The 18,200-nt window shown below is 39.2% G+C and overlaps 1 protein-coding gene across 1 annotated transcript; it reads left to right on the forward strand.

The window, feature by feature from the left end:
• The first annotated feature begins 13,231 nt into the window (after positions 1–13,231).
• LOC146670224 (uncharacterized) lies at positions 13,232–16,866 on the forward strand. Its single transcript, XM_085407060.1, has 5 exons — positions 13,232–13,440; positions 14,310–14,576; positions 14,747–15,036; positions 15,525–15,652; positions 16,096–16,866. The coding sequence occupies exons 1-5, from the start codon at positions 13,344–13,346 to the stop codon at positions 16,298–16,300; spliced, it is 987 nt and encodes a 328-aa protein (XP_085263186.1). The 5' UTR covers positions 13,232–13,343; the 3' UTR covers positions 16,301–16,866.
• The last annotated feature ends 1,334 nt before the right edge of the window (positions 16,867–18,200 follow it).

The following is an 18,200-nucleotide window of genomic DNA, read 5'->3' on the forward strand; positions in this document are numbered from 1 at the left end:
CAGCACCCGCTGCTTGTTGATAGTAAGAGCAACAAGCGCTTTCACGTCAAAAGTCGTCATAAATAAGCCTCCAATAACACCAGAAAAAGTCGCCAGATTTGTCGCTAGTCGCTTTTTAGAAAAAAAAAAAAAACGACGCTAAGGGGGGTTTGAAAACTCTCTAAATATAGCGACAAAATCGCTAAGTTGGCAACACTGTTTTCAGGGTATTTAAAAAAATTCAAAACAAAACAAAACCGTGCATCTCAATGTGTATTCTCTGAGCATGCGCAGAATTACGCACAGCTGTCATGTGATCCTGTGATCCTGTGATCGAACAAAGGATCAAAGGCTCAAAGAGCGCTGACGTCAAATTCGCAGCCACGAAAGTCTATAAATAGGGATCAGAAGCAGCAATTTTAAAATCAGTTTGTTCACAGCCTTCAAACGTTCGACCAGAGATACATTTGGAAATATTTCTAAGCCTTTTCAGAGTCACTGTGCACAGGCTCCAACATGCCTCCACAAAAACGCAAACAAACACAAAAAGATTATGCTGCCTGTCCTTTGTGTTCTGGCCGGCCAATCTCTCCAGGAGAAATGACCACGGATGGTGTCTTATCAGTCCAAAGAGCATTACATGAAAGTCAGAAGGAAAAATCTGACCTACATTACAAAATTAAACAAATTGAAGAAGAGAAGCTTCAACTAGAGGAAAAGTGCAGACAACTGGAAGCACGAAATAAAGACCTGGAAGAAAAACAGCAACGCCAGCCTGATATAAAAATGATCAATGAGGGCTCGGGAGTGAAGTTTGATGAAGGACGAGAGAAGATCTTTTCTCGTTTTCTTTCATCAGGAACACAGAGTGCTGAATTAAAAGAAACATCTGCCCAGCTTCAACGAAAGAAAGCTAATATTGAGGAGATACAGTGGGATCTCCAAAACATTGAGAAACAGAATCAGGTGCTTCGAGGAAAGCTCAATGAAGCGGAGAAAACAATTGAAAAAATCCACCAACAGAAGACTGAACAGGAAATACAAATGCAGGACGAACTCAAAGCCATGCAGAACTTGTACAACGATCTGATAGTCAGGTTTGGTGAAACAAAGTGCAAAAATGAAGAGCTTCTTGAAGAAAAAAAGCAACAGGAAGAAGAAAAACGTATTATCCAGGACTTTGAGAGAAGGCATCTAGAATTGCAAGAATTTTATAATAAAGAACATGACGAAACACTTAAACTGCAAAGAGAAAAGGAAATACAAATGCAGGACAAACTCAAAGCCACACAGAAATTGTACAACGGTCTGATAGTGTGGTCTGTTAAAACAAAGCTCAAAAATAAAAAGCTTCTTGAAGAAAAAAAGCAACAGGAAGAAGAAAAAAAGCAACAGGAAGAAGAAGAACGTATTCTCCGGGACTTTGAGAGAAGGAATCTAGAATTTTGTAATGAACTGCAAAGAGAAAAGGAAATACTGGAAAAACGATGTTCAAAGATGCAGCGTAGGATTGATGGAATGAAGAGGAAACACTCAGCGGTCATTAAGGAGATGTTGTTGAAGTCCAGTGACTTGAAGAGCCAAATAATTGAAATGCAGGCACAAAAGCAACAACAAGAGAAAATACATGAAGACCTGCAGCGTACGAGTCAAGAAATCCAGAGAAAAAATGAGCTGTTAGAAAATCTAATGGAGGAGGCAGCATACAAAGACCTGACAGAAAAGCTTAGAAAAAAACAAGAAACCTTAAAAGAAATGGAGCAAAGATGCCAGCAACTCGAGCAGCAGAATGCAGAAACAAATGATCAATTGAGAACCCTTATCCTGGAGAACGAGCTCATGGAAAAATACCTGAAAAAGAAGAAAAAAGGCTGGTTCTGCCGCTTATTCAGATGATTTAGCCTCGTCCTCCTCCACCTGTGATCCATCTTACTTTTCACCTCTCCTGTCCCCCCTAACACATATTCTCCACCTTCTTCATCTTTTTTCTTTTTTCACCCTCCCCCCCCAACCAGTCCCAGCAGTTGACTGTCCCCTCCTGAGCCTGGTTCTGCTGGAGGTTTCTGCCCGTCAAAAGGCAGTTTTTCCTCCCCACTGTCGCCTCGTGCTTGCTCAGAGGGGGTTGTTGGGGTTTTCTCCCCTCCTTCTTTCCCCCCTTCATTTACTTATTTGCTTGTTTAACTTTTCTTTTGTTGTTTCTGTAGTTACTTGTTTTCCTTTTTCCAACTTATGTAACAAAATAATAAACCAATTGAATTTATCCTTTGAGTATTTTTCATCTAATCTTTACAGAATTAAGCTCTGTCTTTTATTTGCTTGTTAAAACCCCATCAATGGTGAAGTAAAAACCCTGGGATATGGTTTAAAACGTTGAAATAGACTAACCAGCTAGTCTAAAACTAAGAAACACTTAAATATTACGTTAAATTGAAAACAGTTCAAAAGAAATATCCCCATTCGAAAATGTCATGCGATAATCTCATTGGCTTATGGAGTGATGATCATCACTCCAGCACTTCAATAAGGCTGATAGAAGGGTACAAAGAAAGGGGCAAGGCAAACTGATGCAAAACTAAACTAACCTAAACTGGGTGAACTAAAACGCAACATGAAGAACCCTGACATGAACATGAACAAACCTGGACATGAATACATGAGACCGGAGTGAGAGTAACAGTAACATTAAGTGTCTTGTAGGTAACAGAAATGTAATTTTAGTCTGCAGTAGTAGACATCTACCTCGTGTGGAACTAACAGTGTCAAAAGGTGAAATGAACTATTTCCTGAAACATTGTACAGCTTAAGCTGCTGCACATACTGATCTCACGCATGGAGGTAAAGCACAAGCAACTAGGGCTAATCTTTTAGGATAGTAAGTTACTGGCTTCATTTGTGGAAGAAGTGCTGTTAGTTATTTCACAGTCACCTGGCATTTGTGCTGTTCACAGAACCACAAGTCCATCGCTGGACCCCCGGTACACAGCTGTAATAACCCCCGCTGACTTCTTTTACTGAGGTTATATTTATCAGTGTTTTATTTCCTGATGTTCTTATGTGTCCTACGTGTTTCAGTCGCCAATTCTGAATTATAACTAACATTAAAAACATGTTTAAGGAGGAGAGAGAGCAAATAAATCTGTTTAACATCTGATCTTTGGGTTTTTGTTCAGTAATCAGCGTGACCTGTGTATAAACGCATAAAAGAGATAACGTTGGTGTTTCCGTCATGTAGTAACTGCTGGCTTTAACTGTACAAAGGTTGTTCGACACTATGAAACACATACAGACTTCATGATGTTCGGCTAATATTTTTATTGTGAATATTAATCATGAGGGTAAACGGCCCTGTACACCACGGAGCGAGGTCAGCATATCCACGATATCCTCAGCTCCATGAGTTAACACAGAGTTTCCCAGCTGACTATCTAACTGCCAACTATTCCAGAGACGTGAAAATATATAGCATAAAGAAAAGTGTAAGAGACTCAGCAGCAGATTAGAATAACAGTTATACATTTAATAAATCACCAAATGAATCCAAGAAACGCGCAAACCTGTTCCGACAATTTGAGTTTGTAACTTTAACCTCAGCCAAACCGATTTGCTCAGTTGTAAATAAAACAGCGAAGTAAACGTGACCCGACAGACAGAACCTGAGTGAATGAAGTCATGCGTTTAACCACTGAGAGCTAAAACTAAGGTGAGGTTTCAAAGCTGTGTGCCGGTGATTGGACATCAGCCGCTGATGAAGCTGCTTCGCCTATAAAGTGCTCTGTAAGGAAACAAGCTCCAGCAGCTCTGGGAAAACACTATATTTACTTATCTTGTGCAGAAAAATGCGCTGACATTGCTTTATATCGAGCACCGGCTGCCCAGTTACTATCACTAGGTAACGTAGGCGTGTTTCTTGAATTAGCAGCAGGTGTTAAACAGCTGACTGATGAGGAGGAGGATGCACGCAGGTAAACTGAGGGTCTGTTGAGCTGATCGCTGGTTTCATGAGAAAAATGTCAGCTCGTTCTTTATGCTCCTGAACCTGAGGAGCTTGTTTCTCCAGTCTCAGAACCATCTACTGATGTGGTCCCGACACAGGAGAATCTTGGTCCTCAACCTGAAGAGCTTGATTCTCCTGTCTCAGAACCGCTAGTACTCATCATCAGCGGTGATGCAGTCAGCCTCTCTGACCAGATCATATAGACCAGGGGTAGGCAACTCCAGGCCTCGAGTGCTGGGCCCGTATCCCTAAAGATTCTCTAGCAGATTATTACATGAAGGAACCTTTAAAAAAAAACAAAAAAAAAACAAGCGCGTCCATGCTCACAGGTGTACACACGGGTGATCACACCCACAAACTACACCCTTTTTGGCTCCTACCTCAAGGCACACTGTGTTCTGTTGATCTTATGTGCTGCACAATAATGTTTAACATTTAGTATTTACTGTCATATTCCCATATATCATTGTGATGCTGTTTATTCTATTACTCTTGTTCTCTTCTGCTTGTTTTCTTTTTTCTTTCTCAGCAGGTGATCCAGGTGATTGATATATGCATTTTTTTTTTCTCTGCCCGTTCTGTTGGTTTTTGTCTTTTGCCCTTCTCCCCCGTCCCTCTTCTCAGCTGTTTCTCTTTCCCTCTTTCTTTCTCCCCTTCTTTCCCCCAGTCAAGTCTGTCCCGTATTCAGCAAGTGAAAATAAAATAAACAATAAAAGGTGAATCAAATGGACCATTACGGCAAGGCTGGGATGGTCAATTTGGTAAAGTAAATCCGTTGGGCATCTTTCTTTGCCTTTAGACAACAATTCTGATGGCAAAAGAGCCAAACGGGACAGGCCAAAAAAAAAAAGAAAAAGAAAAGAAAAAAAAAGAAGAAAGTTTATTCATGTAGTGAATCCTATGTATGTAAGCTGAAAATTTAAATAGTTGCTGTTTGTATTATATAATTTAGTTATTAGATTTTATATGGAGTGAATAAATAAAAGTATATTTATGGTGGCCCCTAGAGACAAAGCACATACAAACTCCAAAACATGTACAAACTCTGAAGCACGTACAAACTCCAAAACACGTACTTTATATATTATTGTGTTGTGGTTTGCAGTGTTTTGTGTTGTTTCACTTTACATTTGTTTAAAACAAAAAAGGTGAAAATTTAAATAGTTAAAAGTTCAAATGTAAATAGTTGGTTTATGTATTTTATAATTTATTTATTAGATTTTATGTGGAGTGAATAAATAAAAGTATACTTACTGTGGCCCCTAGAGACAAAAAACGTACTTTATATATTACGGTGTTGTGGTTTGCAGTGTTTTGTGTTGTTTCACTTTAAATTTGTTTAAAACAAAAAACTGTATATGTAAATAGTTAAAAGTTCAAATGTAAATAGTTGGTTTATGTATTTTATAATCTATTTATTAGATTTTATGTGGAGTGAATAAATAAAAGTATACTAGATACAAAGCACGTACAAACTCCAAAGCACGTGAAACCTGCAAAACACAACGGAAGTGCTCTAGGATCCTAGTGGCTACACAAGCCAGGAAGTACCAAGGACCAGATTTGGTGTGTGGCAGTAACAGGTAAATGAACTTTTTTTTTTTTTTAATTATTTGAATATATAGGAGTGTTTGTGTATAAATACACAAACCATACACATATGCTTTCAATTGTGTAATTTAAGTGATCTAGGTAGCTCTGTTTTGGAAGTTCAGTTAATGCTAGCAATGTGTTTTGGAATTTGTACGTGCTTTTTTCTCTAGGGGCCGCCGTAAACATACTTTTATTTATTCACACTACATAAAATGTAATAAATAAATTATAAAATACAAAAACCAACTATTTACAATTCAACTTTTAACTATTTAAATTTTCAACTTTTTCCTTTTAAAGAAATTTAAAGTGAAACAACACAAAACACTGCAAACCACAATACAATAAAATATAAATTGAAATGTGCAAAACAAAAAGAATATGCACATTCTCTGTCATATAGGCCAGGGATGATTTTGGGGTAGAGTGTTTTCTTGCTTGGAATTGCATACATAGGATTGACTGCATGAATAAACTTTCTGAATCCTTTATCATCTGGAACTGAAAATAATTGTGGATGATTACTATGCCTTTCTAATGTGATGATGTTGTCTCTTATTGTTGTCCTTGGCTCTCTTTCACTCTGTGCTTTGTCTCTAGGGGCCACTGTATATGTTTATATATAAAAATATACAAATAAAACCACATTTTTTTACATTAGTAATTCTATAATTTTATATTGTTGGTGATAATAAATTAACTGAAGGCAAGGCAAGTTTATTTATATAGCACAATTCAACAACAAGGTGATTCAAAGGGCTTTACAGAGACATTAGAAACAAAAACAAATAAAAAGCATGATTTAAAATTAAGCAAGAAAACAACCTAAAAAGCCGGTTGGGAGCCAAAAGAGCTGGTTCGGCTCGGCTCACTAAAAAGAGCTGGAATTCCCATCACTAGAACAAAATGCTCAGTTTTGCTGGGAGAATGATTAGAACTTTCATCTCCAAGATGAATTCTTTCAACATGAGCACTGATACCCGTTGCTTCACTGATTCAGAGGAGGACACTAAAACTTTAGATAGTCAAAGTGTCCAAAAGATCAACTGGATCAAGGACATGAAAGACCCATGATAGGCTCCCAGGATAGCTTAAATACTGCAAATTTGAAAACTGTGGAATTTGCCATCAAAAAGGCTGTTGAAGAGTTTTTACCAATTTTGGATCAACCTAAGGATCCTCAGTATAACAAGGTGCAATCAGAAACAACTGAAGAAAGTGAGCTCTTGCAAAGCAGCTCACTCATTCAGTTGAGGCAGAGATTGAAAATGCTGCAGAGAGTGGCAAAGTTATCACTCCTACATCATTTCAAGAGAAATTTTAAGCAGTCGTTAGAAAACAACTCGGGTAAGATCAAAATATTCTTTGTGAAGCAATTTGGAAAAGCAACAATTCTTCGCATTGCCAAAAACACCAGGGCTAAATTTCTGAGAAAGGGTAAAGTTGAAAGCAGTGAATTGCTCGAGCAGCTTGTTAATGATACCCAGGTGCTCACAGACATGCTCAACAAATATGCTTCTCAGGGCATGGCATCTGAAACTCTACCTGATCTTTTCAGAAGAACATACATAAAAAGAAAGACCAAAGTTTTCTTGGCACTCATGAGATGGTGGTTATAAACCCAGGCTGAGAGACATGGTCTGAGCGTAATGCTTGCAATACTTGGCACACAGACAACAACAGAACCACAGACAACAGCATCCCAGTTGCATCTTCCCATTCAAAACCGGACCCTTTTGCACTAGAAGATCCGGTACGTAAAGCTTACATTCAAATAACCATTCACAAATTATTTAGCCGCATAGCTAAGAAATTAAACATGAAGTGCATTTGTGTATGCTCACAGAACATCCAAAATTGGCTTCTGAAAGAAGTATGAGGCGAACTCCAGGCTAAAAAAAACTTACAGCCCCAAAACCCATAAATAGGACAGGAACTGTGTTTGAAATAGCAAACTTGGAACTTACATTTTTCACGCTTTCAACGTGAAAGTCCATTTAAGACACGTTCAACTCAAAACCTAACAAATAATCATTTAACCCAGCCTAATATACAAATATTATAAATTGAAAAAGAATTCCTAAATACAGAGAACATTAAGGAACTGACAGCAGCTCGTGTTTGTCCTGTCATCAAATCTTTTTTTGAAAACATGACAGCCGAACAGTGGCGTTCCATTAAATCAGGAAACCCCGACATAGCCACTAAGACTCTTCTGCCAGAGGCCATTATAGAGATCATTGAAACTGCGTCGAAACACTTTCAAATGATCGCCCAGAATGCCAACATTGACGTGTCGGAGGAGACTGTTTTGGACAACATGGGTACCATACTTCCAGAGCCTTTGGCAGAAACTTTGAAAACAGATGATCAGGGCCACAAGGATAGCACTGAAAACTCAGAGCAGCTGTTTGCTGAGGTTGTGCTGAGTGTTCAATCTGCACAGTCTGCTGACACCAAAACAAGCTTCACTTCAGGAAGTGAGCACATCATTCCTCCAAAACATCTAAACAAAATTATCAGTTTTGGTGGGAGAATAATTAAAGCTTTCATCTCCATGATGAAGTCTGTCGGCATGAGCAGTGACACTGTTGGCTTCACTGATTCACTAATTTACTTTATGACTTAAATAAACAGAAATTATCAGTAAATTAAACAAAATGCCATTTTTACTGTGTAAGAAAATGAAAATGATATTGTAAATTGTGGAAAATATAAACTTTTCGGTTATCAACAGCTTCATGGTAACTTTACAGAAAAACAAACATTTTCCTTTATTTTTCAGGGCATGGGCTGCAGTCTGAAGTGGATTAATCCTGCCTTTTTACATCTCTATTTAATATTCAGTATGTTGATGTGCATGTTGGATATTCTGTTATTGAACTGTGCTTTTATATTGCTATGTAAATGTGATTAGCACTGTTGTCCCTTACCAACTTACAAGAAAAAATCAATATAATCAACGTTTGCAGGCTTATGTGGCCTTATAATGATAGAGCCAAGTCCAACTTAATTGTTTATGTATTTTAAAATTTCACAATCACCGTACAAATATGAGTGTACAGGAAAGCAGTAAAATATCTGGAATTTAGGTGTCACGTCCGGTGTGGCAGACATGTGGAGTTGTAGAAAGGACCCAAAAGGTGGCAGCTCTGGTGCAGGTGAGTATTTATTTACAGGAGTGGGTACAAACAGCAATGGTGGGTGAACATAAAACCGGAAACCTAAACTGGGTAAAACTAACAAAACAAACCAGAAATGAAGATGCAGGGAGGTCCGGGGAAATACATACGGAGAGACGCAGGGAGACCGAGGGGAAACAACACAGACGAACCAGCAACGACTAAGAAGACAAGACTTAAAAACACTCAGAGAGCACAGGGAGATCACACACAGGTGGGGGACACAGCTGGGAGTGGTTAACTAGGGAGGCAAACTGAAAACACTCACATAAGACGCAGACCTTCAAAATAAAACAGGAAACACATACACGCAATGACACGACACAAAAACTTCACGCAGACTGGGGAACACATAGGAACATGAAAACAAAACCCAGAATAATAATAACTACTAAAACATAAACACGGAGTCACAAACTCCGGATCATGACATTAGGCAAGGTTAAACCATTGAAAAGCTCAGTATACTCCTACTATACACAGTTTATGTAAGATGGTGAAATATTGTTTTTTTCCCCAAAATTACCAAGAAATACCTAAATTTACTTACAATGTAATAATTTCTTCATTCGCATATAAAACATGAATTTATGCATAACTTAAAATCACTTACACAGTACTTCACATGACTTCCAGAATAGTCTCTCCTTACCTGTAAAACATCTGAAGTCATGTACTTACTAAAATTACTTATTTACTACCGAAGATGACTTACACATTACATACTTGAGTGCATACTAAGTTAAGTACTTGTGCAGTACATAATTTGCTTACAGTATAACTATTTCTAGTGTGCCTAGCTTTAATTATTTGTAGGTATTTAATTGTAACTGTAAATAACATACATGGAAATTACATTTAATTATGTTCTTAGTCACGTGTATTATAATGTATTACTAAAAAGTGCTTATTTTAAGCAAATTTCCCACTTGTGGGACTAATAAAGGTTTATCTTATAAACTTAGCCACAAACTGTCTTGTGTTCCAGCCTAACCTCAGCCGACCTGTCTCACTGTTGGATTTCTCTTTCTAACATAGCCATGTTATTTATTTTCCAAGTAAGTAAATAAGTAAAACTTTATTTATAAAGCACCTTTCAAGATATAAAATTACAGAGTGCTTAATAAGTACGTCGTAGGAGCCAACAATGCATAAAAAAACAAAATAAGAGAAATTAATAAAAAGCTGATTTTAAAAGATGTTTTTAACTGGCTTTTAATAAGACCTTACCAGAGGCAGGTGAACCAATGCACTGTAAGACACTTTCGAACAAAGGTGTAGTTAAAATGTCCAGAGAGCAAGAAAAGGCTGTCATTGTACCAAAAAGCTTCGTTACTGTTGCAAAACTGCCTAAGATAACAGGCCGAGCTGATGTGACAACCGTCTGCACAGATGCTGAGGAAGAGATATTATTTCTTACATTTCTGACCTTAAAACAAAAAATGAAAGAAAATATATATACAACATGAAGAGTCTTTAGATAACGTGCAGATAACATCAGTCTACCCAGTGTCATAAAAACATTTTCACAGTTCTGCCCTTTTACTTTATTAGTTTATTCTGTGGCCATAAGGTTTGAAAACAGCCTCTGGAATCTTATATCCTCTTTCCAAAATGCTCCAGTATCAGAGGAAACAAAACAAAAGCTCAAGAACAAAAATGTGGAACTAAAAATTTATTTTGGTTACCGCTCGATCTGTTTTCATGTTTCATGTTAGGTGGGACTTGTGGTCCTCCTACAAAAACTGTGTGTGTCAGAAACAATCAGTTTACCGATCTGTTTGCTGCATTACTGATTTCACAGATGTAAATATACGCACTGAAATATAATGAAATGAGGCTCTCTAGCATTCTGTACTGAGAATCATTATCGTCGCAGCATCAACATACGCGCACACATGCAGGATAAAACTTCACGTTTCCACACATTCAAACCTTCCTGCTCCTGTTTGAAATATGTTGCTTACTTGCGATGATTTTACATCTCAACATTTGTTTTTGAGTGACACAAATAAGAAGATGAGGCAACATTTCCTTAAGTTTATTCAGAGATCTAGCATCAACGCTTGTAAACTTTAAAAAAACTGCAGCAAATAGAAATCTGCCTCTCTCCACTTTGTTTTACCAGATCTCCTACACCTGAATGCCAAACCCAAATGGTGTTAATGTCATGGTCCTGGGCCATGTTGGCCCAGTATTCTTAGTTTTCATGTATTTTTGTATTTTGTTCCTTATTTAGGCCATGTTTCCTGAGTTGCCCTGGTGTGTTGTTCCCTAAGTGTTTTCCCTTCGTGACTCTTACCCCCTGTGTGCCCCTCTGTGTAGTCATGAGCCCTCGTCTCTCTTTGTGTTTATTCTATGTTTTCCCCAGCCCGTTATGTCTGTGTTTTCCCCGTGCTCTCTCTCCTCCTGTCTGAACCTCTGTACTTCCTGTTTTACTTTGCCCGTCTCCCGCCAGTGTGTTGTTCACTCCTGCCGTGTCTTGTTATGATTATCAGTGTCACCTGTGTTCCCCGTGTGCTCCCACTTCCCTCGTTAACCCTCTGTGTATTTATGTCTGCGTCTCCCTCAGTTCTGTGTCGCGTTCTCCCTCATGCTGCGTGGATTTCCCTGTATCTCTCTGCGAGCGTTAGTTTACTTTTCCCAGTTTAGTTTTGTATTTCCTACGTTCTGCCGTTCCAGCATTAAAGCTGTGATTTTTTGAGTTCATCCCCGTGTCTGTGAGTTTTGCATTTTGGGTCCTCCTCCTGCCTGCCACACAGCGATCCATGACAGTTAACCTATGGAGTGAAAATGCAGATCCTCATGCATCAACCCAGCACCTCAGCCTACCGAGCAGAATGTGATAGCCAACAGTATCAAAAGCTGAGGCAAGGGCCAACATGAGCAGCACAGAACAGTAACACTTATCACTCTGCATCAAAATGTTTCTTGATACTCTCAGACTTCTTTCTTAAATAAATGTGTCTTGACTAATGTACTCATAGTAAACTGGTATATTCACTCAGAAACGTTTCTGGAGCTCTGTGTGAAAGTTTGGGCGACGAGTTTAAGGAAGTGAAAGATGAAATTTACAGACACAGCAAGCTGTTAATATGAGATAAAGTTCAGCACTGGTTTGAGTAGAGGAAGTAAAAGCTCACATACAGATTTAATGAAAGCTAAAGTAACTTAAGAATTTCCATATAGTATTGGTTCTTGTGTCAGTTTTACCTCTTGTTAAATGATGTGGAAAAGCTGTTGTGGTGAGCAGAGCTACTCAATCTTTTAGTGTTACTTTAGTCTAAATAGACTGGAATCAGCCGTTATGGACTGTATTCATACCGCACAGCAGTCATGACCTCTGTGTTGAACTTGCAGCCATGGTTGAGGTGTGTTTGCGGTTCAGGACAGCACAATGAGACATCACATGCTCCTCTTCATGATAGATTCCTCCATGTAGACAATTACGGCACAGTGAACTGAACCGGATTACTGACACATTATCAATTACTCAAATATTCTAAAAACAGGTCCATTGCCTTTGTATTGGTGTTTTTTTTAAGTATTTGAGCAGTGAGTTTCTGTCACACTGTGCTGTGTGGATTGTTGATTAACTTTAGCAGAGCCAAATATAGGATGCAGGAGAGGCACGAAACTCAAAGGAAGCTTTCAAAGCTGATAGTCCAGGAAGCAAACAAAGTCCAAAATGCCCAAAACACACAGGAATAATATCAGAGTCCAAATACCAGAAGTCGCAAGGGATGCAAATACAGGACGCACAGAGCGAGGAAACTCACAGCTGCAAAAATATCACGACAAAGGAAGACTGAGAAAATATATACAAGAAAAAGACAGTTAACATAAGAAGAAGAAGTTTATTTGTGTAGCAGTTTTGAAAACACACAGTTATAAAATGCTTCACAGTTTGGACAAAAAAACACATTACAATAAGTATTACATATTATACATGCAAACTCAGAGACGTAGGCAGTGTCTAAACTATAGGAACAGCTGCAGATGACTAATTAAATATTAACTAGAGCAAAGATAAACAATAAACCCAACCCAAAGATAATTTATCTTTTGTGTGTGTGGGAGGGGGGGGGGGGGGGGGGGGTGAATAAGCCTCTGTCATAACCAGGTTCAGGGAGGGGTGAAAATGAAATGTCCCTAAATGCCAGAAACTGCGTTTTTTGTCCCTGGTCAACCCCATTAGATTAAAATGTCCAAATTCACAGCATTAAAAAGCGTGTTTGCAGCCTGCTGTTCACAGTTTTAGACTTCATATATGGTTTTCCACTTCATTACAACTGTACCGATTTTTTTTCAACTCCCTTTGTCCTGGACACACAGAAAATGTGACCTCCCTGTGACTTCACATTTGCTGCTATCTGTCTAATCTTGCAACACTGAAAGGAGGGGAAAGGAGGGGACAGGGACACTCGGGAGAGTTTCTGTTTACAGAAATGAAACTTAACTGAAAGTAAACTGAAAGTTACAGAGCTGAAGTGGAGCCTGCTCAGACTCAGAGAGGAAGCAGAGAGATAAACACATCCACACAGCGAGGACACTCACACGCTTCACTGCAGGGACGCTCAGTGTCAGGCATAAAGATGAAGCTGCTTCTTGTTCCCTTTCTGATGGTTATTATGGAGGTGATTGGTGGACCAACTCCATCTGAACAACCAGATTCATGGCCAAGAACAACAGGTACACACACAGAAAAGAATGTGGTTAAATGCAAATATTATTACCAAAATTGCAGCAGTGAAAATATTTCTTAATTAAAATCATGCGCATGCAGTAAAGACAAAGGACTATAACAATGGTCTTTATTAACAATATTTAAAGAGGCCCATGTGATATGCAGTCAGATTTGCTGTTGCTTTTATTTTGTGTAGATTGCAGCTGAAGGGTCTGACTCCTACGCTGCTTTTCCAAACTCTGCAAACCACAAGTATGGCTGCAGCCGGAGAGCCAAGTGCTCTGGTGGAATAATGCTCTGAGCTGTATGTTGGGGCCCAATCATTCAGGACATACAGTAATGTGAAAAAGTGTTGGCTCCCTTCCTGAAAAAGCTGCTCGATATTAAGGATGTTTAAGGATATATCTCTGCAGTTAAAGTGAATTCGTCTTGTCACAGTAGTGAAAATCTGATATCTTTGTGTCACTGAGTTCTCATCAGCGAGGACTGGAGCTCCACACGTACCTCTTTATTTATGCAGCTTCTAAAAACAGAAGATAACCTTTGCTCCACTGTAAAGCCCAGCTGCAGAGCACTGACTGTTTGCTTTGCAGCACAGCTACCTGTTGTGCTCACACACTCTGTCCCCTCCTGCCCTGCACCTCAGGTGAGAGAGGTTAATTAGCAGATGCACACCAGGTGCCCTGCGCCACCTTTCCATCTTACAGTTGCATCCGTCCAGTCTCAAACAGGCTGGAGTCACATTCCTGGCTTTAATTATTGCTCTAGTCCACCTTCATCCTGGATGATGGACTGTTCATAAAAGCACTTACATTAATGAGTAAAAAGAAAGTTTCATATCATGTTGACCACTTGTTTGTGTTTCTGTCTCCAGGAAGTTCTGCACTAGATCTAAGAGGGAAGATGTTCACTTTGTCTCGTAATTATGGAGGTGTAACCTTCTACCCGCCCTATTATGATTCTGTCTCGCCTTCTACCACTGATTACCCAACCAGAAGACACAAAACCCGTTCCTGGATCCCCACCACACCTCCCACCACCAGTCCCTGGGGCTCCACTCGTTACTCCCCCCTTTCTACTCCTTCCTGGACCACCAACCGTCGCTGGACCTATCCCTGGACAACAGAGAGTCCAACTAGAGGTGAGTACAGTCCAACATAGGTACAAAAATGTGGTAAATCAAGTGTATGTTGTATTTATTACAAATTTGTTATAAATTTGTATGCATGTGTTCAGATGAGATTCAACTATAGAAGCTGTTAAGTTTTTGCTCTTCTTTGGTAAATTTGTGATCCTGCTCTCCTCCTGTAGGTGTGTCCGTGTGTCTGCGTTACATGGCTGACAATTTACAGTCCGGCTTCCCGCTTTTCACCCTCAGTCCAAACAGATCCCCTCTGAGTTTGGAGGCAAACCCTAACTCATATGGCCTGACATTTAGCGGTTACTACAACTATGTGTACCTGCGGCCCCTCATCAAGTTCTGGCCAAACATCGGATCGGACTTCTGGACCAGTGTGTGCCTCACTGTGGACACCAGGAAGGGTGTGGTACAGATGTTCAGCGGCTCAAACATGAGCATCAGGAAGGTGCTGCCGTCTCAGGTGAGAACAGGGTTGAAATCGGCTTGTAGGCAGATATAGCAGACTACACTTATGGATTGTTTCCATCCACTTTCTTAAACATTTTGAATGTTTAAGTTATTGCTTCATGTGTTTCTGTTTTATGTGTTTTTCCCTCCTTCTGTAAGAAAAACTGTACATCTGTAAACCGCTTGAGTAGATGTACTGAGTTATGTTTTGTTACTGGGTCTGTTGGAGGTGCTCATTTTAATTTCTGTAGCTTCACACTGTTGCAAATCACCTCAGTGCAAACTGGGAATCATCAAAGATGACAACAGATAGAAAAGAAGAACCAAAGAAAGAACAAATGCAAAGAAACAAATTGTTAAAATGATGAGACGATGAATCCTTCATTGCAGATATAAATGCTTAGACTCTAAAAGAATACAGGCACCTTACTTATTTTTATGTAATCATCTTTAATTTCTCTCATTGTCTCTATTATGTCTGTCTCCTGTGTGTGTGTTCAGTATGTGTGGTCAGGTGAGCCTGTGATTGATTTCCCAGGTTTTGATGGTCAGCTGACAGACATCCAGATGTGGGACTATCCACTCCGCTATAAAGAAATCTTCTACTACATGAACAGAGGTTATTATGGGTAAGATCCTGTGTGTGTGTGTGTCTGTGTGTGTGCACGCACATCGACTTACGCTGAACTCAGAGAGTACTCTAACAGGGAATCCATTTATAAACATATTCAAACTTAGGGCGTAATGACACTCGATTACCTGTACCTTGCCCAAGCAAGTTTGGTGTCCAAAGTCCAGTTCATTGGTCCAGCATGATTGTTGTGTACCTTTCCCAGGTGTATTGTGTCCCTGGAGAGGTGGGCACAGTGCATTTGTGATAGATAACAAACTGCAAATGGTTTAACAGTAATAAGTCTTTATCAAATCAGCCAATGCTGCAGTGGCTCTTCGTGGTGTGGATTTATACTTGTCTGCTGATGTGTCTTTGAGTGAAACTCGAGCACCATTTATGTTGGACTTCCTTTTATGCTTGTGTAATAACAATAACTAATAATGCTCCTGTGTTTTTTAGGTCTTACAGCGGCTCCGTCCTCTCCTGGTCCTACATCAGATACTCTCTCAGAGGAAGAGTAGTCATGGAGGACTCCTATGGTATGCAGGCCAAAGAGCCAATCAGGAAAGTGGGGCGAAAGCACGGACCAAAGAAAGACAAGCTGAAGTTTTTCAGCGTGGAGAAGGATGGAATGAGTGAGGACCAAAAGACCCAGGTGTTATAAGACGTAACAGGGGCATCAGCACAAAAAGAAAAGCAAAAAGAGTGATTCTTTCCTTCTTTAACACTGATCATATGAAATTAAAAGTATGAGGCTTTTGCTCCATGTCTTTCTGTTCATTCTCCAAAAGCTAAACTTCCTCTAAAGTAACCAACAGCAAAGAGTCCAGCTCAGCGACTTAAATTAGTGGAAGTGAGGCCTCACTCAGCGCACTGAGTTAGCACTGCAGTGTCCACGTGCCACGAGCTACAGGTATTATGAAGGAGTCGTCTATCCATAAAGACCAAATGGTATTCATACAAGGCTGTAAACACGTGTTCATCATACTGACTGGAAATTGGCAACCACCAGGGATGAGAAGTATGCAGCTGGTTTGGGTACACTGTCCAAGGAGTTGAACTGCATGTACTCAATACTGTATACAAGCACTCCATTTGAGACACAGATTTAATTAATGCCATCTCAAAGCTAATTCTTTTCATTTGTATCCACTGTGGGGTTTGTTTGTTTTTTACATCTGTGTTTTGTTAAAGAAAATAATTAAAGAGGTGGTAGACAGAATCTGATTTATTGTGAAATTTATCCATTGAGACACTTGGTATTGTGAAGCTTAAGTCTACAAGAAAATACAAAGAAGGAAATTAATTTTAACAAACTTCAAAAAAAAGTTTTACTTTGTTTGAGATTATTAGTTGTATTAACATTTTTAGTGGAAAAACAAATTTGGGGCTGAAACCCATCCCAGTGAGTGATGGGAAACTAGCACTTATTAAGTTTAATATGCATGCCTTTGACATTTGGGTGGAAGTATTCAGAGTATTTAGAGAGTACAAAGTCTTCCGAGAAAGACCCGAGCCAGCAGGGGGGTTTACACCCAGGGTCCAGTTGTTCAGAAGGTGCAATCTAAAAAAAATGATCCAGTTTTGGTAGTCCTTTTTGGCCTTCTACTGATCACGTAATCCAGATCGTAATCAAGAGATGGCAGGAAGACAGTTTTAATATGAAGCAGGGTTTTTTGTTGCAGTTTGATTAGGACAAGCTAACAAAGGTACTTAAATGGGTTTAGTGAAAAAAGACTAAAATAAACTCTTCAGCAACAATTAACCCTTTAGTACAAGGCAGATCTTACTCATCTGCATCTGTGTTGGGCCCCTACAGATCATTAAAGACCAAAACGTGACTCTAAAGAAATCCTTGCCCTCGTACAGCACTGGAGAATCTTTGATAGGAGCTCCTCAGAAAACAAGCAAGAGATCCTTTACATTTTAAGAAGTCAGTTTAATGACACAAAACAAAACACACCAGTTAACGTCAGTGACCCCACTGAACGAGACATGTAGCATGAAAAATCCTCTGACCTCATCCAAACAGCAGCCTTTTCAAACATTTAATCAAACAGCGACATGCTGCATGAGTTTTAGCAGCAGCCGTAGGTCATCTGCATCAACCTTTACAAACATTCAAAAACAGCTGCTGGATGAATTTTGTTTCACTGTAATACTGTTTCAGAAGCAAAAACAATGTTGTGAAAAATGCACTGCAGGAAGGCCACTCAAACAAGTTCAATAATCATTTGCTTATATTAAAAAAGTAGGTCAGCATGACTTTCATCATAACGAGTCTCATCACCACAGCTGCAGTGGTGTGGTGATGAGACTCGTTAGAGCGGTTGAGCGTAGTGGTTATGGCTTCAATTTAAAAAACATAAAATAAAAAGTCAATGGAGCAAAAATGCATATTTAAAAACAATGGCTTTGAGACATTTTGAATTTGTAGTGTCATTTTTCTCTACACTTTATATTAATTTGAGGGGAAAATGCCTCTGAAGGAGACTTTTAAATCTAATTTCTACATGTGTGCCACAGCTGCATAAGACAGTATTTAAAACATAAGCTTAAGTCTA

Source organism: Rhamphochromis longiceps, linkage group LG5, assembly GCF_057381845.1.
Source record: "Rhamphochromis longiceps isolate RC_006_pf linkage group LG5, R_longiceps_female_GT1.1, whole genome shotgun sequence".
In the NCBI taxonomy this organism is placed as follows: Eukaryota; Metazoa; Chordata; class Actinopteri; order Cichliformes; family Cichlidae; genus Rhamphochromis; species Rhamphochromis longiceps.

Bases quoted from the DNA above. Each gene is read 5' to 3' on its own strand.
- LOC146670224 (XM_085407060.1), top strand. From the start codon at position 13,344: ATGAAGCTGCTTCTTGTTCCCTTTCTGATGGTTATTATGGAGGTGATT. The intron at 13,441-14,309 runs GTACACACACAG...TTCTGTCTCCAG, and splicing joins TTCATGGCCAAGAACAACAG to GAAGTTCTGCACTAGATCTA. The intron at 15,653-16,095 runs GTAAGATCCTGT...TGTGTTTTTTAG, and splicing joins ATGAACAGAGGTTATTATGG to GTCTTACAGCGGCTCCGTCC.